General features: G+C 35.2%; 1 protein-coding gene across 1 annotated transcript in view; it reads right to left on the bottom strand.

Annotated features, from left to right (window-relative positions):
- Positions 1–27,259, bottom strand: part of DMD (dystrophin) — a 2,143,628-nt gene extending 2,116,369 nt beyond the window's left edge. Inside the window, exon 1 of the mRNA XM_033109718.1 lies at positions 27,077–27,259. Coding sequence (XP_032965609.1) covers positions 27,077–27,083 — 7 coding nt within the window. The 5' untranslated portion in view covers positions 27,084–27,259. The remainder of the gene's footprint in view (positions 1–27,076) is intronic.
- Positions 27,260–27,979: the final 720 nt, after the last annotated feature.

Below are 27,979 nucleotides of genomic sequence, written 5' to 3'. Positions count from 1 at the left end.
TTCTTGTTACCAACTGAAGAACTGTATTATTAATTCAGTCACATACAGAACTACTTAAAACTTCAGTGTCTTCTTGTTAAGCAAAGTAGATGCAAGAAAAATGCAAAGGAATGTAATAATGCAGCAAATACAAAGCTGAATTTCTACAACATGGAGCTTGCAAATGGACTGTAGGTGCAATTTACTTTGAAATAGGTAAGAAATCCAAATTTTAATAGCAGCTGTCACTTTGTATACCAAAACCCGCTCATCAATGAAATGAAAAACCTAGGTATCCATCTGCCTTGATGATGTTTACCATGAATTTCATAACCCAAGTCAAACCCACTGTGTTCTACTCACAAATTTGTGAGTTCTCATTAGCGGAAGACAGATCTGAATATGGAGTGTTATGTATCTCTGTGTGTGTGCACGCGCCCATTTCTGTGTCTGAGTATTTGTTATCTTTGTTGTCTTGAGGATAGGATGTACAAGTAGTAAGATGAGAATTTTAAAAAGTTTGCTTTAAATTACCCAAAGATATAATATGTATATAAACACACATGTCAAACATACACATGTACATATTTGCATATATATAATATTTATAATCTACTGTATTATTTTCCTGTTGCTTACATAAATTATTATAAACTTAGTGACTTTCCTGTAGTTCTGGAGGTCAGAAATCTGCCACTAGGCTAACAGCAAGGTGTCATCAGGGCTGTGATCATTCTAGAGGATCTAGAAGAAAACACATTTCCTTGCCTTTTCCAGCTTCTAGAAACCGCCTGTATTCCTTTGGTTTATGGCCCCTCTTCTCCACCTTCAAAGCCAGAGGCATAGCATCTTTCAGTCTACATCATATCGCTCTGACACTCTGCTCTTCATTCCCACATCTCTTTCTCTGACTCTTTTAAGGATATTTCTGGTTTTATTGGGTTTATCCAGGTAATCCAAGATCATCTATTTCAACGTCATTAACTTAATCCCATCTACAAAGTTTCCTTGCCATTAAGCAATAAAAGATTAACTCGGCAGGCATGGGTTGTCCAAACGCTGCACATTCCAAAGAAAGGACTGGCTCTTGACTGGTTTCTGGGAGAGAACATCTAAACCCTAGAAATATCCTGATGATAAAAGTGCCTTGTTTACCTCAGGCCTTGGGCCACAGTATAATTTGTGATAACACTGTGATGTATAGAGTGGCCCTTGGGACATGCAGTATTAATGTAACTTCTGGAGAGGCTGGAGACTTAGGTCGCAGGCTTAGGCACATGAGTACAGCATACCTACATCACCAACTAGGCTTGCCACGCAGGAATTCCCGCCCGTTCTCAGGAAGTTTTTTCGATTTCCCATTTTCGAATCCTGAGATATAAACTGTCTTCTGTTCTTCACGATGAATCGTTTCCACAAAGTGACGGTCGATGCTACCATCCACCTGGGTACAAGGAGCCGATTTCCCCGATTTCCCGATCAACTTTTCTCGGGATTCGGGAACGGGAAAGCGAAAAAAATTTCCCGAGAATGGGCGGGAATTCCCGCCCAGAAACCTTAGTGATAAATAGGAAAAATGTCTAAGGGATACATTGTGGGTAGTACGTTTATTTCCCATTGTGGGTATTACTGGGTTCAAGGAGCCAATTTTCCCTGATTTCGTGACCAACTTTTCTTGGGATTCAGGAAGGGGAAAGTGAAAAAAATGCCTGAGAATGGGCGGGAATTCCCGCCTGGAAACCCTATTACCAACGGAATAAAATCAAGAATCCAAGACTTGAGTAAACTCTTGTTGGCTATACTTTGTGTATACTGTCACACATCATTGCTAGGAGAATTCATTGTAGTCCATATGACTCCACTGAGAGAGAAAACAACTGGAAGCTGGTGACTGGTCTCTCCTGGACTCCGTGTTTTGCATCTTTTTTTTTTTTTATTTTAGTATTTATCCTTTTGAGGTAATAAACTGTAACAACAGCATAACAGCTTCTATGAATTCTGTGAGTTCTCCTAGTGAGTCATTGAACCTGAGGGTGGTCTTCAGGACCTTGAACTACAGCCACGTAAGGTCACATATTCACAGGTTCCGAGGATTAGGATGTGGACATCTTTGGGTGGCCATTATTATCCCTGACATATCACACAAACAGATGACTATTTTGTACACATGTGCTCAATTTCTTTGACTAGAAGAGTAGCTTTGGAAATATTATCAAAAGTTTGAATATGTTCTATTATTGAGTGAAAAATTAGGTTCTCTATTTTACCAACTGTTTTATAATACGCTAACTTTTGCAAACTACTCTTTCCTATACACAGAATGAAAATAAAAGCAAAATTAAAAGCCAAGTCATATTATTTTTATGTTAGCTATTCATAAATGACTATCTAATACATTTTTCGTAGCAATAAACAATGAAAATCATTCTCAGCTTTCATCTATGAGGATAAGAGCTAACCAGGGGAATGAGAAAGCTTCATTAAACACCAGAGACTGCACAACACCTACTTGGAAAACAAACTCCTCCCCTATATATAAATATCTTTAAAGGCATAAAGAGTATTAATGTAAACTGTAACTAAAAAAGATGAAATGCCCCTGCTGAGATATGTGTCTGTCCGTCTGTTCACCTACCTACCTACCTATGTGAAACTATAGGAGAAATAGTTCAGGTACACATACTTTTCCAAAAGGAAACTTTGGCATTTATATAAATCAGGTCAAACCTAAATATTATTCTATTTTACTTCATGAAAAGAGAAAATATTGCATTAGGTTTATTAAACTGTACCTAACTTCAGAGGGAAGGCTTAATGCTGAAGGAAGAAATGATTTATTAGCTTTGTCCTATAGTTGTGATTTCATTCTTAAAGTTATCATTGTTTGAAAATTCCCAGCAGTTCCAAGACAAGCAGTAAATAGCTGGGCCAGAATATTTGGGTATAGATGACAAGAGAAGAAGGGAGAATAAGATGACATGAAACAACTACCACTGATGTCAGTGTCACTGATAAGCCTAAAGCATCCAGTAAAATATATCTTGTGTGAACTACATAGACTATGGTAAACTAATCCCAAATGGTACATAACTTTAAGATGGGAAGAAAGCGCAAGTGCGCACGTGCAGGCGTGAGCACATACACACACACACACACACACACACACACACACACACACACTCTCATTCTTTCTGTGTAAAAACCATTTTTGACAAAGACACCAACATGATATCATAACATCCTTCCCTTATGCTGTCTTCACCTGACTGTATCTAATCTTGCATAACTTCAGAAAGAACTTCAGTCAGAAGTGTGCAAAGCACGATGATATGACACTCACAATATGTATGACATTTTAGGCTTTCTGTGTGAGTTTTAATAGTGACTTTTTTTATCAGTGGGAGGGGCTCAAACAAAGATAGTCATCGAAACAAACAAAATTTCAGTTGCTACAAAAATCAAAGCTACACACATGTCCACACGCACATCCACATACTTGTATGTCCTCTGGCATCCTTCACATTCTGAGAAAAAAAAAATGTTTCTCACATTTAGAAACCTGGTCATGGTGCTATAGTCATGTTTTTTCAGATTTCTTAATGGTGTCCCAACTTCCAGCAAATCATTCTTACATTAATGTTAGTAATAAGAAAACAAATAAATGTAACTTAAAATCATATCTAAGGCAAATACCTAGCCTTCGTTTCCAATGAATAAAAGAAAGTCATGTTGCTTTTTTATTCAACTTAACATTACTTGCTTTTGACTTCATACCTGCATTGTCTAATGATTGTAGCGGCAATTTCAGCAAAGAGCATTGCTTTGATAAGTCTAGGTAACTAGTTTTTAATTTCTACTTCCAAGCCTGATATATTCAACAGGAGAATCAAGTGGACACTAAAGTTCCCTGTATAGGCAAAATAACCATCATATTTTATACTACAACTAAACACTATATGAGTATATTTATATTCTCTCTTATTCTTTCTCTCATTGTCTGTCTTGGCATTCTCTTCTTCCTATTTTCACCTCTTTGCTAATTTTGTTTTTATTTTGAGATAACTGTAGATTCACTCGATGTTCTAAGAAATAGATACCATATACACTTCCACCCAGATTCCCGCAACGGTATCACATGTACTATAATATCACAATGAGGAAGGTAACATTGACACAATCCACTAGCGTTATTCAAATCTCACAGGTTTTATCTGCACTCTTCTGTGTGTTTGTGTGTGTATTTAGTTCTGTGCAATTTTATCAAATGTGTAGTTTGTTTGACGAACACCACAGTTAAGATACAGAATATTTCTATCACAAGGACCCGTTACCTTTTTATAGCAACAGCCAACTGCATACCATCCACCTTCCATAACCCTAGCAGCAGTAACTCTGTATTCTATATCCATAACTTTGTCATTTCAAGAATGTTACATAAATGGAGTAATATGGTATGTGACCTTTTGAGATCGACTTTTTGCATTCAGCATAATTCCCTTGAGATCCATCCAAGTTGTTAAATGTGCTAAGAGTTCATTTCTTTTTATGCTGAGCAGTAAGAAGTCCATGGTGTGGATGTATCAGCTTGTTTAATGATTCACTCATTGAATCATATTTAGTTTTTTTTCTCCCAGTTCTTGGCTATTTCACATAAAGCTGCTATGTACATTAACGTACAGGCTTTTATGTGAACACAAATTTTCATTTCTCTGGGATAAATGTCCAAGGGTATAATTTCTGGGTCATATGGTAAGTACATGTTTACTTTCAGAAAACTTCTATAGTCTTTTCCAGAGTAGCTGTAACCATTTTGTATTCCCACCAGCAATTCTCAGTGTTGTATTTTGTCTGCATTCTCTTCAGAATTATTGACATCCTTCTCTTCAGAATTACTTTTAATTTTAGACATTCTGATAGGTGTGTGGTGATGTCTACTTTTTATTTTTAAAATTTTATGTGTTTAACGGTAGTGATATTGAAACATTTACCATGTGCTTACTTGTCATCTATATATCTTCTTCAGTAACATGTCTATTCATGTCTTTTGCCCATCGTCTAATTTTGTCATTTTTTAATGTTGTTTTGAGAGTTCTTTTTATATTCTAGATAAAAATATTTTCTCAGATATGTGGTTTGTATATGTGTTCTCCCATTCTGTAGCTGTATTTCTCATCCTCTGAATAGGCTATTTCACATAGAAAAACTTTTTAATTTTGATGAGATCCAATTTATCAATATGTACTTTTATAAACTGTGCTTTTAGTGTCAAGTCGATGAACTCTTTACAAGCCTTGTATTTCAAAGATTTGGTCCTATTTTTTTCTAGGAATTTTATATTTTTGTGATTTACATGGACTCCCATGATGCATTTTGAGTTAATATTTGAATTAGGTGTGCGGTTTAGGTAGAGGTTCACTTTTCTGCTCCAGCACATCTGTTTAACATGACATCTGTCCTCCATTGAATTGCTTTTACACCTTTGTCAAAAATCAGCTGGGCGTGTCAAATACATGGTGATGGAAGGAGAACTGATTCTAGGTGGTGAACACACAATGTGATATATAGATGATGTATTCCAGAATTGTACAACTGAAATCTATGTAACTTCACTAACACTTGTCACCCCAATAAACTTTAAGAAAAATCACTTCGGCATATTTGTTTAGGTCTACCTATTTCTAGACTCTCTGTTTTGTTCCATTGATGGGTTTGTGTTCATCATACCGACAACATCACACCTGTGATTACTATACCTATACAGTATGTCTTAATACTGAATGGAGTGATTCCTCCCACATATTTTCTTTTTCAAGCATTAAATCTAAAGATCAATTTTCGGGGAAACTGACACATCTTCACTATGTTGTGACTTCTAATCCATCACTGTGGTATGTCTCTGCAATTATTTAGGTCTTGATTTCTTTCATCAGCAGTTTCTATAATTCAGGATGTACATCTTATATGTGCTTTGTTAGATTTACACTTAAATATTTGATATACCTTGGAATAATAGTAAGTATAATTTTAATTTTGTCTAACTCTTTTACACATATTTTTTAAATTATCTGAAATTTAAAATTTCTAGCTCCTTCTAGCGGTAATGGAAAAAAATAGCCTCATTTTGAGACTTTTTTCTTCTTACAAGTGGTATTGAACCTACTTGTTAAAAATAAATCTTGGTACTAATTTGAAGAGTAAGAGGTCCTATTGCTCTTAAAGTGGTTACATTGCTCCTTGACCAGAATCCATGCGCTAAAAGAAGGCTGGCCAAAAGAAGTCTAGGTTTTAATCATTAGGTGTATATTATCATATATAAAATCCTTTCACACTGTAAATACTATAATATTTTTATAAAATAAACTAGGAATTTTATTCTTATTTCTACTCCAGTATTTTAGAAAACAGTAATCTTTTAAGGTAACAACTTCCCTGGACAGTAATATTTCCACCAAATATGGCCTGGTAAACAAATAATTCCTTTCATTCAAATTCCCATATACTCTAAAAACTTATATCTAACTTAATATATATGTCCTATTTAACTATACCTAAAAATGGATGATTGCAGTAGAAACAGTTTTTACTCCTCAAATTAAGAATTATATTTTATATCAATCCCTCTTCCAATAGTCTGTTGGTTTCAAAGCATACTAAGTGGCATCTGTAAACTTAATTATAATGTTGCCTGGACAGACATAGCACTTAATAGAGACCACTGTCTTAGTAGCAAAGGAGTCTGCTTAGTTTCAGCCAAATTTATTTGAGTTAGAGGTAGGTAAATTTGATTAAATACAGAAATATTTATATCTATAGTTAATTCCCCAGTTGCCTACTTCTACACAGTACAGTCTATTATTACTAACAGTATAAAGATCACATGGGATTAATCAGGTTTCTATAGAAGACAATTTTTTCCCTTTCTTGATTTGGGGAGCATACCAATTTTACATTACAAAATCATCAGTCAGTTTTCCAAAAATTTCATTACATTTCCCGTATCTTGGCTTTACTGTGTTGATTAAGTGGAATGATATGGTGCTAGTACAGTACCTTCTCTTCCTACTTAATCAGCACACTAATAGCAGAGCTATTCATTAGAACTATAAGATATTACCATTTTTAGGTAAAAAATGGTCAAATATCAGCCATTTCATGTGGTTCAACCTATACAGTTATCTTAGATATATAGATTTTATATATATATATATATATGTGTATATATACACACACACATATATGTATGTATGTATATAAATACATACATAGAGAGGAATGAATGAATGAATTCATTGATATACATATAATTAGATGAATTAAGGAAAGTTCTCTGGACACAATTGTTCTGCTGAAACAATTTTATATATATAATCTATATCTATAGATATATATAGATATAGATTATATATATAAAATTGTATATATATATATATCTATGTATATAGATATATATATATAAAATAGATATAGATATATAGGTATATAAATACATATAACAGCAATGTTTTATATATATATATTTCTTTGATTAGATAATTTAAAAATTTAAAAGTTTTAAAATTAGTTTTAGAAGATTAAAAATTAGGTATGTACACATTTACTTCCCCAGTCTTAATGATTATATCCTCTGAAGAACTTGAGAATTGGCCTTACTGCCTTCTAAAATCTAATGACTCTCTCCTTACCAACCTCATGTTATCTAAGAAACACTCCTAATACATTATCCTGGTTTGACTTAGAATGGGTTATTCAATAATCGCTATTTCACAATGAAAAATATTAAAGAAAATCAGTATCAACACATCCATAATCAGAAAAAGGAATGGAAGTAATAATGAACAGAGTCCTGAGCATAATATATGCCAGAATATGAGACAACATTGCATAACATGAGCTGAGTTGAACCTCTCCAACACAAATATACACATACACCACACACAATATAGATGTATCTAAAAACGCCTAGAGAGGGACGGAAAAAAAATCAGGGTCATCCTTGCCCTATTCTGAATTCTCATGAGATTTATCTGTCAGTCTTTTTTTAGTACGTACCACATTCCACCTGCAATTATAGTTATTCATTATGAGGAATCATCATCATCATCACCATCGTCATCATTTTTACTAAAATCATCGTAGACAGAACAGATGTGAATCATAGGGAAGACAAAATTTATAAGGAAATGGGATCTATACTCAGATAATAAGAAAACCTTGAACCTTCTCCATCTATCAAAATCTGAAAAGTTGACTTAAATGTTAATAACGGTTTCTTTGTCTTTTCAATCTTCCCAGCTAATTATATTGTAATACTACTATTAAGGTGAGGCATAGCACTACTTGGGGTCAGTTATAGGCTCTCCATGAATAATTAGAAAGGTAAGCAAATGTACATTTCACAGTTTTCCATATGCACATGTAGTGAGTTATAATTTTTGATGTATGGCTACGAGATCAGTTCAAAGCCTGTATGAAATTAAAAACCATTCAATACTATACATGGCAGCATCAGGAGCCTCTCTAGCAGCTCTCTCGATATTGTATAGAGATATGAAAACAGTCGTGCAGGGCAATCATAGGAGCCATGTTACTTGTTAATAAAATCTCCGTGAAAGCTTTTCTCTAAGTCAGGCTTGGACAAAGAAGGATATGACCTGATTATAATGGCATGGCAGATACCATGTGCTGATGTTACTACAAAATTATTTCCTTCATAAATTCTAAATCTTTTCCTACACTGATGTTTTATTTTATCATGATGTAAGGAATAATGGCCAGAAGAGCAGGAGTAAGAGGGTTAGAGTGTGAAGGGGTGGAGTGGAGATATATCATAGTAGTCATATATTCTCTGAGTGTGACTTTTCTCCCCTAACCACTGTCAGCTACTTGAGGGCAGAAATAATTTTGATTAATCTTTCTGTTGCTCTCAGTACTCAACATAAGACCATCCATGCGGCATGTGCCCACTAAAAACATTAAATGTATAATAGCTGAATTAGATAAATGTAGTGAAACGCAAAGAAAAGTCAGCTAAGAAAGAAGATACATTTGTGCTTTATTCAAGAAAGAGGGCTAAACATAGCCTTAATGTATAAATTAATCTAAAGTAAATCAATATAACTATGCTACAATGAGTTATAATATTATCTGCCCTGATGTAATATTATAGCTGAATTCCTCAGCAATCTTTCAATGGCAAAATGGGGCTTGGTGGCTAGACTTTCATCTCTAAGAAAATTGAGGCTTTAGTATATCCCATGCATTCCCTCTTCCCCCACAATGGTCTCAGACATCCTATTTTTATCAGCATTATGCTTACCACAGTGCTACTTAAGTATTTTTACCTCTTTATCACCGACTGTTATGCTAAACCAAGCAAAACACCAATTAGCCAAAGCATATGTTTGGCTGTGAATTGAGCTTCTTTGTCCTAAAATCAAGGTGCTATTTACATATTGATGCTGACTTCTGTCAAAAGCCCATGATAAATGCCAACTAACAGGCTAGGAAATGAAGATTCCTAATTAGTTAATTGTGCTATATTCAATGCTGTCTATGGACGTTTGTGCTGTTGGATACATTGCTGTACTGTCTTGCTTGGTATAGATAAGCATTACCATTTTAAAGTTACCTGTTAGCTGTGTCCTGGTTGTGGTTAAGTAGTAAAGAGACATTTCTAAATTGATAGGCTTAGAGTTGGACGCAGTCTAATATAACAGTTTTTTTCAACTCGTAAGCGTACTATAGCTCTACCTACAGGGATAGAGACTAGAAGTGGGGGTAGGTTAGGTGAGAGTTAAATTTTCCTCCTCACTTATCATCCAGAATGCCTACATTTTCAATTTGTTTGTTTCTGTTGGACTTTTACACAAGATTTCTTTTAAAGAATGTATTCTGTATATTTAACCCTTTTGCCACGATGGTTGGATATGAATATATCTGAAAATTTTAAATATAAAAATAACGTCAGTTATATGCAAAGCAGCTCAAATTGTTATTCTTAAGTGCATAAAATAGTCAAACTATCGACTTTTCGTTTTTTGTGGGTTTCTGACACATTTTGAAAAAAAATCTTGAAATCAATTAATGCAGCGAAAGAGTTAAAAAACAAAACAACCCATGAAACCCGATCTAGTCTATTCTAGAGGTGGTAAAAATATGCAATATTTCCTTCCATTCCCATCACACGTACACTGAGTGTACATGGCATTAAATAACGGCACCTTTTCCTACTAGTTCTGGACACAGTCCCCAAGTTTGTCACAGTACTCCTGGAAACTACAATCAAGCAACTAATAAATGGTAGTTGATTATCCTTCCCATTAATTTCCTTTTTTTCCTTAACTATATGTGATCTAATGCTTTAATTTTTCAGATGAAGGGATGAGGCCCACTATGGTAATGACTCCTACCAAATGACAATGTGGTAAAATCGGTGTGTCACTTGTAAAAGTTTACTTAAATCCCAAACCAATGTATCTTTTGATAATTGTCCTTATCTCCCCAAATATACTTTTCTGATAAAAAGGATGAAAAACTAAAGAGGCAAAACTGTTGATCATAAAATATGCTCTCGTGGGTTGGGTTTCCCCAGAAGTAGATCCTGAGAAAAAGATTTGAGCGCAAATAATTTATTTCCAAGGTGATCCCAGGCAGCACAGTAAAAAAAAAGTGGGTAAGTGAGACTGAGAATAGAATGGAGCCAGTAAGTACAGTGTGAGCTGATGAGCTTGTTGTCACTGTGATCAACTGAGGGTCGACACCACTATAATACTTGGGACCTCTAGGAGACTGAGTTGTCTCACCTGAGAGACAAGAGAGATGGAATAGTTTCCATCACTTCTCACCTGTAATGTGTTAAGAGCAATTCCCAGGGATCTTACCTCTGGGACACTTTCAGCTATGCCAAAAGCAAATGGAAACCACGAGGAAAAGACTCAACTTGTAGTAAGAAGTTATAGGCATTTATGGGAATGATGATCTCCCAGAAGAGAGAGGAGGGAATCAAGACCATCTTTTATACTTGTCTAGTAATTTTTCATGCATTGTTAGAAATACATTACTAATTCCTTTCAACTGAATGAAATAAACTTTAAAACAATTTGGTTAAAATGACATTGTACTTAGAGTCAAATTTTTATAGACTTAAATTATTATAATGTTATCTAATTTCTTAGTAATTAATTAATTAATCAATCAATCAATTAATTACAACATTTTAGGTGTATTAGAATGAGCCTTAATGCATACAAACTTTATAAATCTTCAGGGCAGTTTCCATTTTACATTTCACGTGTTTGTGATAAAAATGGAACCCTCCTTCAACCAATTAAAAGGATAAGAAGATCCATGTGCTTGGAAAAGTTTTCTACCTGCATCCACTACTGGCTTCCACCGTCACACTGGCTGACACAGTGATGGACGTCACTGGTCTTATAGTATGATTCATCCTCTCACTCTTCCACATAGTTTAGACCAGCATTTATTCTCTATCTTTGGTATATTAAAAATTATACAGTTTTCCTTAATTCATCTAGGTACAAATGAATATCAGGATGGCATTATTGTGTCAAAATTGGAAAAGAAAAACAAGCAATCGTGTAGGACATGTTTCTTTAACATGCAATTACAGATTTTGAATGCGTCCCCACCAGAGACTATTGGTTACACTTTCCTTACCTTTCACCCAATCCATAGTGCCCACGATTATGTTTATGAACTACGTATACTACAAGTGTCATCGTATTGACATTTTGTAAATGTAGTCACAATATTTGATTTTCTTGAATAATATAGTAAAAGGGATCCTGTGCTTTGGCTACTAATTCTACAAATGATTGCTTCATCCTCTAATAAATTAATACCGTAATGTTCACAACCGAATTCTGTCAGCCTCGTTGTATTTTTTAAACACAGTACAGTAAATTCCACTATGGATGAAAAGGGCTATACATAAACATAAAGAATGAATAGAATTTCTATGAAAAGCATCAAAATAAATTAAATATGCATAGCTCCTGGCGTGTGGCTTCCTGTCCTAGAAAATTGTTATTTTGAAGAATGGATAAATTTCGGAACCAATTATCTATAAACTTATGCATCTTTGAGATTTTTCCCTCCACAGAGATGATTTAGGAGATTATAACTAAATGTATTCACTTCTTTATTGTTCCCTAATATCACATAGCTGCGTATTAGACCAAGCCAGATGTAAATAGCCCACCTCACTGGACACACTGGACAAACTCTGTATTGAATTCTTCCTCTCTTTGCAGCTGCAGGGAAACTGTGTTCTGGCAGACTGTCCAGATGCGGACCTGAGGTTTAGGTGGTAAACCAATCCTTACGTTAGCGCTGCTTTCCTAATGCTGCTATTATATATCCTCTACTTTCCAACCTCCTATTCTTTAGAATGTAGTTCTCATTTTCTAATGAAGACTCAGTGGGGAAATGGAATTAGATATATGCTTTTAATTTCCAGGTATACTTTACAATAACCATGATACATAGCAGAATTGGGTGATTGGTGAAGTCCATTCTTTTTCCATCCGTAATGAAAGACGGAAAAAAGGGCCACACTTTCACTTTGTATTAATTTACTAATGTGTCTGAATTTGTTTACCTCATAAACTTAACTGGCATGTTATGCTTCCAGGATTTTACTTGATCATTCCATTAAATTATTTTTGTTGTTTTCTCCATGGGTCATTTGAACAATTTGAAACCTCATTGGGAGGCAGTGTATAAATCATAAAGGAAATAAAGCTTTAAAGCACTGTGCTCTATACAATTCCTAAATGTAGGGTAACTATTATATTATACTATTGTAACTAAATATCCCAACTTCTACCAGTGCAAAATACACCAAAACTATCACGTGGCTCAACTTATTTCCATAATCTAAGTAGTTATATTGGAGGGGAGAGGCTGCAATGACAATCATGCTACATAGACTCAAAGAACATGTTGTTATCTTCAGTTGTGCAACTCACTACAACTTGAAGTAAAACTGGGCTCACTCTTTCCCGAGGTGCTAAGGAAGAGGTAGAGCATAAAAGGAGAAACCATGATCCTCAGGTGCCAAAATTCTATAAAGAAAGAAATAACCTGAAAATGATAGCACAGAAAGGTAAGTGTTGATACATATGAGGAGGGTGCTACGGAAGTATACACAGGGTTACCTGATTCAGCCAAAGATGAAGAGGCTCCATTTCACTACCTTGGCGGATTATAAGACATGCAACAAGTGAATATGGGAGAGTGAGAATTGTTTCAGAGTGTGGAGTGTGGTCAACGTGACCAAAAGGACATGGCAGGGAAGTGTGTTACATTCAGAGAACTGTTTGTATGGCTAGCGCAAGGCATTCATATGGTGGGTGAAAGATTAGACCTGAATACGAGACAGGGACAATGTCATAAATGGTTTTTTCTTCCATCAAAGTTATTTGAATTACATCCTAAAAACAATGGGAAAACACCAATGTATTGAAGCAGAGGAGTGACATGTTAAATGTGGCTTTCGAGAAATACTAGACTAGCAGCCTTGTGAGAGTAAACTGCAGATAGGCAAGACCTGTCTAAAGCTCTGTTAGGAACAGCTCTGTTAGGAAGCTATAGTCATATTCAAAGCGAGCTGCGGGATTTGAACTAAGGCAATGATTGGCAAGTGTTATGGAAAGCAGATGACAAGCTAGAAGAAGTTTAAGAGACAAACAGACATGGATCTGTGTACAGAGGCAATAATACTTCTTACCTAGGTTACCTCACATGGTAGTTATGTGAATCAATGAAAAATGAAAGGGTTTTGTTAATCATAAAGCTCTCTACGTTTAAATAATTACTATTATCAAATACCTATGAATTAGAGATCCTTGGTACAAAGCCATTCCTATTTTTTCAGACACAGTGAAACAACTATAATTATAATTTTTTTACCTAAATGTGCTTCTCTCACACCTTAAGAGAAACGTAACATTCTAGGTTAACTCATGTGGATTCAGATTTCTAGATGGAGGCACCAGTGTGTATCTGCTTTGCATGAAGCTAGGGAGGTGTGACAAGGAAAATCCCTCTGGACTAGACTAGAAGCCAATATCTAGAAGCACACTGATTCTCAGGCATCTGTGGAAAAGCTCTTCCATGGACAGAAAGGAGAAATATTTGCAACAAAAACCTAGGTGACAAATAATCAGATTCTAGAATAAATTGCTCCACAGAATTGAAATCAAAGACTCTTATAATAGGTCTGGTCTCTTAACAAAAGAAAATTCAGCTACAATTGAGTCTCTGGATAGGAACTTACCTATCAGTATTTAGGTTGTGCACTAATAAGAGCTTCACTTCAGTCAATAAATGAATAAAGCCAATGCCATAAAAGTGACTGTTCTGATTACCACTTCGCAAAAGGATACAAAAATGGAATTAGTAAATGAGATTAGAACACAGGAAGGTCACTAAGACCTATGGCAGAAGTATTGAAAGCAGGTAGTGACCCAAATCTCTATTGTTAAATCTGTTTCCTTTCAAGCAGGTAGAGTGGAATCATGCAAAGAGTGATATGTTAGAAATCTGATAAATCTGATTCAATTTCCAGCTGTCTCACAAAAAACTTAACCTCACTGAGGCTCAGTTTCTAGATAAATAAAATCGGGATAATAAAACATATTTTGGGGTTGTTCAAAATATCTAAAATAATGTGTGGAAAGTATATAGTATTGCAGCTAGAATGTAAAAATACCCAATAAATAGTAGGTATTATTATTAAATCAGCAATTATGTTTTGTAACCTAAATTTACTCATTTGATGAGAGAAAAATATTAGAAAATTAATGTTCTTATGAATCCACTACAGAAAAACTAGACTGTCTTGAATTTGAACCAAATGTGGAATGGGAAGATACAAGCAACAAGAATAAATATGAGAAGCTGAATGTAATAATAAGTTATTGAAGAGGAAAAACAAACTCTGATAGCAAAAGAAAAGTATAATCTTAATTTTGCATGGCCACACATACAATTGTTGGTTACTTGGAGATATTTTTGTTTAGAGAATCAATGAGATTAATCATGCATCACTCTGCATTTTCTGTTACAATAGATATGTCATGCATTTCTTGGCATCTCCAGACACAAAAGTATTTGAATCACCACATTAGAAGGGACTAAAGATTCTACATGGTTTATTTAATAGAAGACGTCATTACTTCAGTGTTAAGAGACTTCTGTTTTATTTCTGGTCTTTCTACTAACTAGAAGAGGTTTTAAGCAAGTGACTTTATCTCTATAGGTCCCGGTTGACTCATATGCCAAGCAAGTACTAAGCATTCCTTAAGGGTGTCTGGCTTTTACATTCTAGGCTTCTATAAAATGTATCCATTTAGATGTTTGTGATACATATAATGAACACAATGTTCATATGCAGAAAAAAATAAAGAACTCTAACACATCAATAAAAAATAGGTGACGTCTCAATAGATAAATAAGGATAAGACTTAGTAAAGATAACATCCACGTGACAAACAAACATAAAAGGGTTCTCCAACTCAATACTCATTGGAAAAAATGGAAAGAAACACATTGAGATACTACAGCACAACAGCAAGATGGCTAAAAATAACCACTGATTATACTAAGCACTGGCAAAAATATCCAGAACTTTCATGTAGTGATGGTGGGTAAGTTTCTTTACCTACCTTAAAAGACAACGGTATTATCAGCTAAAGGTGGGTTATTCTGTGACCCAGCGATTCTCCGTCCTGGTGTTGACGTAACAGAAGTGCATGTATATATGCAAAACATACAAAAACGTTCCGAGTAACATTATTTTTAGGGGACCCAAGTGGAATCAATCCACATGGCCATGAGAAGTAGATGAGGTCCATTCATTTTATCACACACACACAAAAAAGAGTAGATGAGGTCAGCAAATTGTGGCATAGTCATACAATGATATACTATACAACACCAAAAATGATTGAACCACAACTGCAAGCAATAAAATAGATGGGTCTCACAAAAACGTTGAGAAACAGAAGACACAAAAGATTACTGTGTATTCCCGATAAAATAAATTTCAGAAATGCTCTATCCTAATCAATGGTGTGTTAGAAGTCAGCATGGTGCTTACCTTTGTGGGAGTATTGACTGAGAAGGGGCAAAATTGGGGTTTAAAGGATGCTGATAATATTATTCTTTTGTTTTGAGTAATCACTGGAATGTGTTTGCTCTGTGAAAATTCATTAAGCTGTGAACTTATTGATTTGTGCACTTTTATGTATTTGTTATATTTCAACAAAAAAAGGGTTAAAATACCAAGCCAGCCAGAGTTGCTTTCACCTACAAAGGAAAATTACTCCAATAATGAACGTAGGGAGGAAATTGCCCTTGCCTTTAGCCTATATTTCTAAATTACTTCAGAGAGTCAGAGATAGAAATAGAGATATATATGCATGCATATACCCACGTATGTATGTATGAAGTGGGGAGAGAGACGGGAAACAGGACAGGGAGGAGATAAGAGGGGAGAAGGAAGAGAAAGAGAGAAAGGGAGAGAGGGGCAGAGCGAGAAGGAGAGGGAGACTTCCTACAATGGCTCAGAAAATATCTGATCTTCCATTTGAAATGAAAATGTAAAACTATGTACTTTCAGGTTCCTAGGAGTCAGGAGTGAAGCTAAAGACCAATTAAATTGGATGTTGGTGAAGTTGGATGAAACCTTCATGCTTATTTAACACAATTTCCTCATGTTACAAGTCTATGTAGCAACTGTCCTAACCTATACAAAATGTCATTCTTTTAGACCTCCTGTGTAATATCTGAGGCCTAATTCTGTGATTCATTTAAATATGTGTGCAATCTTTTCAGGTGGCTTCTAATTAAAGACAGATATACACCGAGATAAAATAATATGAAAATTTCTCTTAAGATAGCATAGGAGTTTCCCAGGAGAGATGTACGTAAACTACAAAGAGAGATGTGTGTGTGTGTGTGTGTGTGTGTGTGTGTGTGTGTGTGTGTGTTTAAATCCTCCTAAGAGAAAGTTTTCATGGCCACACTCACTAGGTTTAAAAATGTCCAATCTCATTGACTTTTACACCAGTCTCAACCTCTTCCTTCTGGATTTGATTTCAATGAAGATAAGTAATGGCTGGTAGGCATAGCTCCTCATTTCAAGTGAAAGTTCAAATACGTTACTTCACCCTTTACTTTGAATTACTATTTTTCACTGAATCTGCGTTCTTTCCCTTCAGCTATCATTTTACTTTTTGATAGACTTGCCAGTTTTTCCGCATAACTCCAACTAGGAACTCTGGAAGCCTCTAGCTCATTCCCAAGCTGGCTGTTCTGTCTGGCTTCACAGCTGTGCTGCCCTCTGGTAAGCTGTCACTGTAGATATTTTTTCTGTCCTCATCCACATAAAGCACATTCATCTCTAAATTCCTCAGGGATCGTATCTTAGTCATCTCGCTCGAGCACAGAGCCTGACATAATTTATCAATAGTTATTTATTGGATGAATGGAAAGAAGCAGAAACAGTCACGTCAGTTGGTGGACTCTAATCCTGTTCTGGATGACCTGATGGAGAAATGGGCTCTGCCTCTTGCCACCACAGCCATCAGAGGCAGTCCATGAATATGTCATCAGCCAAAAGGATATAAACGTGAGATTCCTAATCACTATATTAACATTTCCACATTACCACCACGGGCAGGCTTTTACTCAATCTCCTCCTTTTCACACTTGTCACAGAACATAAGTAAGTCCCACAACTTGCCTAAAACCTGTAACATTTCAGGTTAACATTAGAATCACTTTTCATAATCCAGCTTACTGTTGCTGTAATGCATGATTCCACCCATAATATGTAAAACAGAAATCTGTGCTAGTAAAATCAGAATTTGGTGGTCCTTAACATGTTTTATCGTGGGAGCGTTACAATCAATTGTAACAATTGCCCTGACCAGAGAAGATTGATGGCAATAAGTTTCTTTTCCCTACTTGTTCTTAGTTCTTTGCATTTGTCTCCAGATGGCCAGATAATAACAATATTTCTTTGGGAACATTGAGAGGTGTCACTGATCTTCACGTGTGTATGGATCGTGATTAATCTGTGTGCACCACCTGACCTTGCAGTTCAGCCATCCCCCGCTTCCCGGATAAACATTTGCCAGAAGATTATCTCCTCATCTTTACTTCCCACAGTACTTTTCTCTAGACTACCTTTTAACCCATTTGCTTATTCCCTACAGTGTACTTTGGACTGTGGAAGCCCAAAGCCCAAGAAAATAAGAAGTTTTCTGGAGGCCAGGCATGCTAGACATATATTAGCAATGGCTTACTTTCTAAATTGAAGTCAGCTTTCCAAAATCAGTGTATACGTTTAAAATGTAAAGTAGCCTTGCTTTATTCAGAAACCTCACTTTATATTGCAATCGTTGTTAATGGTTCAAAATGTATAGAGTGATAAACAAGGCTTTTTTTAAAAAAATTATTTTCCAAAATTATCAAACAAGGTACTGCGACATTACAGCTAAGTTTATTTTTTCCTTGAATTGAAAGACAGTGTGAACAAGTCCTGAAAACATTGTCTTATCTCTTATTAGTATCTACACAGAATGGATTAAATTTGTGAAAAACTGTATCTGTACAGGGAATCTATAAATTTCTCAAGGTAAGAAAATAAACCATAGAAACCTAAATCCTTTAAAGTGTTAAGCACTATGACCTGTGAATACTGAACAATTAAATATTTGTTAATTTGATCTTATAAAATATCATTTGAAATACACTTATCATCAACCCCCCCAAAATCTTAATTTACATTCACTGTTAAGAATTTTTGCTCACATGCCATTATTTTGGGTTTTTTTGTTTGACCCTAACATATAATATGTGAAGATACTGGAATAAATGAAACACCAACACTGTATTAATGTTCTAAATATGTATAAAAGTTTCACAGTAAGACAGCCATCTCTATGAAAGAAGATGTGATACATATATACAAGGAATATTACTCAGCCATAAGAAAAGATGAAATATTGCCATTTACAACAACATGGATGGATCTTGAGATTATCATGTTAAGCGAAATAAGTCAGACAGAAAAAGTCAAGAACCCTATGATTTCACTCATATGTGCGGTGTAAAACTGAAAGCAACAAACAAACAAGACAAACAGAAAAACAAAAACTCATAGCTACACAGTTTAGTGGTTACCAGAGGGAAAGGGGAAGAGGAGGAGGTAAAGTAGACTTAAGGGGGTCTAATATATGGCGATGGAAGGAAAATGGAATCTGGGTGGTGAACATACCATGTGATATATTACATGATGTGATATATTACATGATATATTACATGATATATTACATGATGTATTACAGAACTGTTCACTTGAAGCCTATATAATGGTATCAACCAATGATACCCCAATAAATTTAAAAAAAGACAGCCATGTCTCTTCTCGTGAATTTTATTTTCGAGAAGGATATATAAATTGCACAAATATTTTAATACTATTGGGTATTTGATAACACCTTGAATATAAACTTTCAATCAAAGGGGAAGGAAAGTCATATTTCTTTCCTTTCCAAAACAATTCAAACATGGTGGGTTCTTATTTTCTGAACTAAACGTAAAAGATAAGGAACAAGGGCAATAAATGGAATACCAAATATTTTCATACATCTGGATTTTTTTGTTTGCTTTTATTATTTTAATAAGAGAAACAACATAAAACATGTACAAACACAAAATCTTTTCTAATACACCCTAAAAATATTCAATTTTCAAATAAGCACCATGCTTGTTTTATTTATTACTGGTCTTTACTAGAAATGGACTTAAAAAGAATATCTTGGAAGGACAGTGTACTTTCATAATTCCCTGAAAGGCTCAGGATTATGAAGAATGCCAACAAGATCTCAGTATTTTCACCCTTGGAATCAAGAAAAGAAAGTCAAGCTCTTTGATAGCAATAGGCAAGTTAGAACTAAACTTGCCTGGAGTAGAAAGAAGCCCTCCTCTTATGAATTTCGGGCAAGAAGCAATCTTTTTCTGCAAGTGAAAAGCAAGCCAACTAAGGAAAAGATCTGTGTGACTGCAATTACACAAAATTGACTGGGCGGATGAAAAACAATACTTTTTAAGAATCGTTTCTTCTTTTAAATTTTACTTATATTGGTTTTTATTTCATTGCAAGATAGAGCAAGAGGAAATGAAATCTTTTGCACACAATGACAGTTTTTTTCCTCAATTGGCTCTTTTGTCTCCCCTCAGCTTATCCTCTTCCTCATCTTCATCGCTCCATATTCCTAAACCAATAGGAAGAATTTCCTCCAGACCCTTAAGCTTTATATCTCTGTTACCATAGAGACAGATATCACAAGATAGCTACTCAGTAACATCCTCATGGAAATAAAATTAGAATCCTATGGGTTTTACATGTATGGCCAGTGCTACCAGTGAGTAGAAATGATATCCTTCCCTAGAAAAAAAATCCAGGGATTTTAGTTTCACAATCATGGAATTATGGAAATTGTCATATACGATGGTAAATCCAGAATCCCTTAATTTTATGCTTAGAAATGATTATGTTTTTTATATGATTTGAAAAAAATCCCTTCTCTTAAATCCATGTGTTCAGGGAAACATAAATATCTCACTGCTAACTTTTAACTCTAGTATGTCTTACCAATCATTTACTAATAGCCTCAATGTTTATTTTATTTTATAGTACAGTGCATATACCAAGGGTGCTCAAAAAATGTATATAAGTGAACACTTTGGTCCACATTGCTCAAGCAGTAGTTCGCCATAATCAAAAGTGTCTGGAACCACTTTGAGCACCTCTTGTAATTGCAAAAGTCAAACGTGATTTGTATTCATCTTTTGTTATGGGTATATATTGAGTATTACAATTTTAATACAGTTTTCCTTTCTTAAAATGTGTATACATTTTTTTGGCATCCTCTGTATTTTTATTTTGCTATTCTTTGATCCCTTCTAGACCATATTTGATCAAGAACACCCTCATCTTTTCTAAAAGAAAGTGAGCACCTCACCAGAATTCTAATGCAAAGAGCCACTTAGAGAGTTCATAGATCTATGGAGAGCGAAAAGGGTAGCAGCAAGAAGTAATTTCCACTCACTTAATCTTGGTTTCCATTGACTTCTGCACTCCCTGAAAGTCTATTGAAATCACACAATAACTGAACAGTAACAATAAAAATAACTGAATCTTAGCAAAGAGGTAAGTTCCACAAAATCAATGGGCTTAGGCAAAGCAGATACTATAATATCAGTGATTGCAGAGACCTCAAATTTTCTTTTAGTGACATTAAGTAATAAACATTGCTTGGGAAGTAAAATCCCTTGTAGATGAAAAAGGGGCCACGTACTAAACCTGACAAGCTCAGGGGAGGCCCACAAGGCAAGCCCTACAAATGCAGAGACTGAAATTAACCACATTGGACCATCCAAACTAAAAGCAGGTCTTGGCGGGGAAGACACATCCTTGGCCTGTAGCTTCCTTGACAAAGGTCAATCTTTACCTTAAGTGAGCCTGTCTGTTGTCTTTTTGCATCTAAGACAACATACCCTTTGGAAGGTCAGAGTAATCCCTTTTTCCCGACCCCTCAGGTCACACCAAAGCAGGAAACCACAGAATCCCTCATTGTTGTTCTTGTCCCCTGCTTACCATCATCTCTATGTGCTGTAAAATGCTAACTATTAACTACCCTGCAGCCACCAATGTAACAGAAGTATCTGTCTCTCCAATTTACTTTTTATCCAATCCCAGAGATTTCCCCACTTTGCTTTCTCCCACCCCCTTAATCTACCACCAATGGATTTCTGGTAACCCTCCTTACATCCCCTCCTTTGATTTTAATGTGTAAAATAAGCTGCAAAACTTCCATTTTCTGGAGCATTTTCTCAATCCATTGAGATTTTGCTTCCTGTCAATTGTCGTCAGTTTGGCTCAAATAAACTAACTCTTATAAGCTTTCTCTTAGGCTGGATGTTATTTCGTCAACACTCTCAACAGATTAACAGTCCAAATATCCACATCATTAACTCCAAAACTGTATATCTGAACCACTTTTCAGAAGAACAGACTCTGGGTGTTGAACACACAATGCAATATATAAAATATGTATTATAGCAATGTTTGCTAGAAACCTATATAATTTTACTAACCAATGTCATCCCAATAAAAGTCTGTAGTACTTTTTGAAAAAAAAAGTAATAAAAATTGTAAAATAAAAGTTTGTAGTATTAAAATACTGTGGGTGGTTGCAATTTCTGTTGATGGTCTTCAACTGACATTTAATTGCGAACTAACGTGTTCTAGACACTTGATTCAAAGAGTAAAAAGATAAGTTCTCTTAAGAGTCTAGAGATGAGGTCAGCACTTTTACTACCAAAGGCCAGATAGTAAATATTTTGGACTCTGTGGCCTATATGGTCTCTGTCACAACTACTTAACTACTGTGTTAGCATGAAAACAGCCATAGGAAATATATATATACAAATAGGTATGGCTATCGCCCACTAAAACTTTATTAATAAACATTTAAATTGACATTTTTATGTGTTACAAAATATTATTTGTATTTTTCAAAACTCATTTAGGAACGAAAAAAACATTCTTAGCTGGCTGGCCAAACAGGAAGAGGTGTGGCACATGAGCCACCATTTGCAGACTCCAAGCCTGGAAGGTTCCGGTAGAATCGTAGGGCCACTCAAAGAAATACTCATATATGAAAAGGGAAATCTGTTTTTTAATGGAATGAATGGACTCACAGATTTTTAAAATTAGAAATTATCTCAGACGTCATCTTCTTCCAGTGTTTTTTAGTGCAGTTACTCCATTCCCAGCACTGAACACGTTAAGAATCAGGAGTACAATATCTCACAAACTAGTCAAGTCTGTGCTTATACAATTAACTGGAAGAATATAGTTTCTTCACTACTGGAGATGTACAAATGAGCCTAGCCCCTCTTCTACATTATAGCTTGTCTAATATTTGAAATCATTTTAATTCTTATTCCTTCAAACATTCTTCACCTTTTCCCTTTTTCAGTAACTTCAATGCCCCTCAAATGTTGTAGTTCCCAGCACCTTTCACCATCCTGACATTTTTCACTGAACACGCTCCCAACTCTTAAAGTTCCTCTTATACCTAGATGCTCCTTTAAAAAACTGTCTTCTGAAATTCCTCTCTTTTTTTGTTTTCTTCCTGAAAGGATACATGTCCAACAACATCACTTTGTTTTATTTTGTTTCAATGCCATTTGGCACTATGACTGATGCTGAAATTATGGCCAAGAAAATCATTAAGTTTGATTCAATGAATTATTTATTGTTAAGCTTTAACTCTCTTGCATACCATATTTGTTGGATTGATTTTGAACCTTAGTGTAGGGCTTTATTCCTATTAAAATTCATTTCTTGGCCTCATTGCATTTTCTAGGTGGCCATAATCCTTTGGTACACTAATAATTCAATGCATTTGTTCTCCTTTCCAGCCAGACAAGCTATTTTGATCTTCCTTCATGTGTTGGGTATTGATATTTCACAGGCCAGGCAGGGCCAAGGTCAAATTATAGCCCACACTCGAAAAAATTAGGTCCAGATCAGTTGGATAGAACTGCACCATAGTCTTGCAAGCGGCCTCCTTTCTGGTCCATAATGATTCATTCATTAACACACCAAAGACAGAATAATTTAGCAAGTTCATCAATTTACCAGATATATCAAATAGCAAACATTTTTCCATCTTGACCACATTATAAAAATCTTCAAAACTTTCCATGGTATAATCAAGATAACTAGCTATATCACCTACTGTTTCATAGAACCTTAGAAAATTGTGATCTATATTACCTTTCCTTTCATTCTAAACCACCTCATCTTCCTCAGGAATTCTTACTTATTCTCTCAGAAGGAAAAATATGACCTATTTTTCTAGGGGAAAAAAAAATTCCAATATAAGCAGTTATTTAATCTCCTCACTCTAATTATGAACTTTCCTTTTTATTTTTCATTTTAGTTTCTTAATTCCAGGGTCAATTTAAAAGGTTGTCGTAACTCTATCTTTTTAAATAGTTTTGAGTCTTTTTTCAGAATGTGTGTGTCTCCGGGTGTGTGTGAACATGTTTATGTGGTTTTTCTTTACATGCTTTTTCATTCTTAAAAGACAGATGACATGAGAATTGGAGAATAACGGGAAGGAGCAAGTTTCTCAGGAAAAACATTTCAAAGCATATTTCTTAATGCATAGTGCTCTCCCCTATTCATCTTTCTGGTTGAAGAGCAATACCTTTGAAGGCGGGCAACTCAATCACAAGTGGGAATTTTCGAGAGACAATATTACCATTAAAGGAGAACGAAGATTTTTGAATTAAAAATAATGATGCTCAATAAGATTTTTACTGACAAGAGACAAGTATGTGCTATAGTTGCTTTTATAGTTATAAATGCCTTACAAAAACCAATCTAGGTTTTTAGAGAATTGGGTAAAACTCACAGAGATTTATACAGTTTCACATTTCAAACGTATTTCTATGTTTACAGTCCGTTTCATTTGTCCGACCTCTCTTTCACACATTTTCTATTTTTAGGCATTTCTTCTTGGTTTTTTTTTTTTTTTTTCTCAATCTCTTCAGAAAACACAAAACTAAGCAAGTGGGATTTAGAGATTTCACATGGTCTTATCATTTTGCAGGCTAATTATGTTCCAGAGTCAGAAAGATCAGCCAGCATTTCTAACTCTTACAAATGCATTTATCAATAAGGGTACGCCTGCTCTTCAAGTGTGTGGCCCAAAAGCCTTTAAGGTTTCATTAATAATCAGCAGCTGGTGCCACCTAGTGTCTGTCCTCTCCATTCATCAGTGGAATCAAATACACAGCATTTCCTAGTCACAAATGAAACAGCCTGAACTACAAACAAAAAAACCACGGTTTGGGGAGTCCAGTGGCTGATTTAAATTACACCATCTTCATTGAAAGAAAAAGCCTTCTTTTTAAAGTAACTATGGTAACAGGAGTATGAGGCTAACAGGAAACTCGCATTTTTCTCATAGGAGACAATTCACAAAAGGAGAGTCCTACAAAAGATGTAATGCAAAAGAGTTTTTCCAGACTTGAATGGTCACTTAAAACGGTCATGAAGTTGCAAAAATAAAATTGACAGAAGAGAACTGTATTTTAAACAATAGTACAGCTATAGATTTCTGTCACCCAATTGAGACATAGCCCAATATCATCTCGATTCAGAATTCTCTGTCAATCTCTGAGCTTCCCCAAAGATTAAACAAGTACTGTAACAGACTGTACACAAGCGCATACAGTACTCAAAAGTACAAACAGGAAATAATTAGGCTGCCCGAACCACATTATTTAAAATAGGTTTGCTGTTGAAACTATACATCTAGAACACTATTTTGTTTCCTGCTGTATGTATGAATTACATATTCAACCACAGTTATGCATGCTTCAAGGTTAAAAAGTACTCAAGAAAATCTCTGTTTTAAAAACATAAATTAATAATTAGTTTGCATGAATCCAAGTAGTATAATCAGCCCGTGAGTTTTGAATTGATTCACTGACATTTAAATACATGTTGTCTTAAGTCACTCTTTCTAAGAGGAATACGTAATTGGAAAACGTGGACTAGCATTCAGGAAAAAAGTTACGTAACAGTACTGTTCCTTGACCAGATTGCCTGGGATATTACAATTACTACAGAAATGATACAGCACATATGAGCAATACTGTGTACACCAGAAGGTCATATTAGATGTTCATACGTGATAGTCTAACTTTCATGATTTAGGTACTCAGGTTACGGGGGAGATGGGGAAGACAGCTGAAAGATTCTGTATTATACAGTTAACAAGCATGCTTTTCATACTCAGAAAAACCTATTTGTATATTATTTGACATCGGTTTTTAGCAATCACTTGTTAAAAACAGCTTTGAATGTTTTATTTTCTTGTTACCCTAGTGGTGATAAAAATTATTTCAATATGTTTGGTCCAATATATACTTCCTGACAGACACCCATGACAGCATATGAAGATACAATATGGAAAACTATGCATAGTTTCTACACAAAGCTTAAATTGTCCCCCTTTTCCACAAAACTTTATTTTTGGAGACAAATACAGTCCAGGCTCATGCTTCATTAGTTTAAAAGTAGTTATAAGTAGAATCCACTGATTATATGGGAAAGAAATATTGCAAAACTGCAAAAGGGTTCTAAAAATTGTACGCAGGCAAGAGAGCATGTAAGACAAAACTCAAGAAGGTTCCAAACTAATTAAATAAATAAATGTCCTAATTTTCAATAATTTATCATTTTTCTGTCATTTTCATTAACAGCCTTCAAAGCCCTATTCGAAACAAGCTGATACAGAGAAATTAAGAGCAGTAATCAAGCGAGAAATGATAGACCAGCTGGGTCGACATCAACTTGGCAAAACGTGAATACAGTTCAATAGCTGAAACAGATGCTAGAGTTGTTGAAAAACCCTGCAGGAGATATTGATGTATTTTCTTCATATAATGCAGAATAACTGAATAAATGTCAAAAGCTAGAAATTGATGAGGAGAAAAGACTGACAGCCAAACTCCTTGCAAAATAGAAACCAAGTGTAACAATTTTCAACCTATTCAAACATCCTATACCTTTATTTCTCTCCGTGTCTGAATATGCCAATATATCAATCAGTCCTTTTAACTAAACTGCATGTAACTGAGCTGGGGTAGATTTCCCCATAGATTTTTCACCTTTGTCATCACATACCTGGAGAAACCTAGACTCTTGAAAAACACTTTATTCTAAAATCTTCTAGCACTGATTTCTATCCCAGAAGTGTTTCCCTGAGGTTGGAGGCAAGCACACCCCCCCAAACAAATCTAACGCAGCACAAGGAAAATTTCAAATCCATTCTGTAAAAGCAACACTGTTTGCAGAGTTTGGAGAGCTCGGCAACAAACCCCAGCTACCAACAGCTGCTTGTTCAAACATATGCTTTGTCATGGTCAGCTTCTAATTGTATTCATAATGATGTAATAGCTTTAATAATCCTACCTTCCATGCCAGCTGTTTTTCCTGTCACTCCATCATGCCAATAAGTTGGCTGCTGTAACAAATCAAGATAGTGCAAAACAGCATCTTTCTCCTGATTCTGTCATCTTCCTGAAAGCATTCTATTACTGCCGACTGCTGGGAACCAGAAAGTCTATTTGAATTCCAACAGCTCCCCTTTCGCATGATTCAAGTTAGGTTAGGTGGGCATGCCTAACATGATTCTCTCAGTCATTTATTATGCAGCTGCTACAACGTCGGGGTGGTAACCACTCTGACTATCTGATACGTCAGTTGAACAAAACCTACACCTCGGAGCAAACAGGAGCCAGAGCAGCGTTCTGCATTTAACAAGCATTCTTCCTGCCTAAAAAACAGTGGATCTGCAAATCTCTTTCAGTATCTACTCGGTCCTCTGTACAGATGCAAAGCCTTTGGATTACATTCTTCTCCTAACTATACGAAGAGGGGAGTTCCTTTGCCACACATCATATTATTCACCCTGAAATTTTGGCTGATTTTCACTTATCTTCACAGCCTTTTAAGGGTAAAAACTCTTCTGATTGTACTTTGGAAATAAGGATGCTGCGTGCTCAGCTCCACATCTCTGCGTTATGATAAAATATAGCATGTGCTTTCTCAAATGGAATTTGCCTCTTGTGATTCTATGGACATTTTTCTAATAAGAGGATATTTTTTCACAAATATTTATTTTGCACATGGGGCGACACTGAAAGTCCGGTACTCTGTGTGTTTCTCCCAAAAGTAGACTTTGTACTTGAGATTTTCACTTGAGAGGAATGCTTTCTTTAGAAAAGTAAGAAATCAGTTTAGGTGACTGTCTCACACAACTTGCTTGCCAAGTAAATAAGTGTCATTTTAGAAAAATGCATTTTGTATTTGAAA

This window comes from Rhinolophus ferrumequinum, chromosome X (genome assembly GCF_004115265.2).
Source record: "Rhinolophus ferrumequinum isolate MPI-CBG mRhiFer1 chromosome X, mRhiFer1_v1.p, whole genome shotgun sequence".
Classification (NCBI taxonomy): domain Eukaryota; kingdom Metazoa; phylum Chordata; class Mammalia; order Chiroptera; family Rhinolophidae; genus Rhinolophus; species Rhinolophus ferrumequinum.
This window is presented reverse-complemented; position numbering and strand designations above follow the sequence as displayed.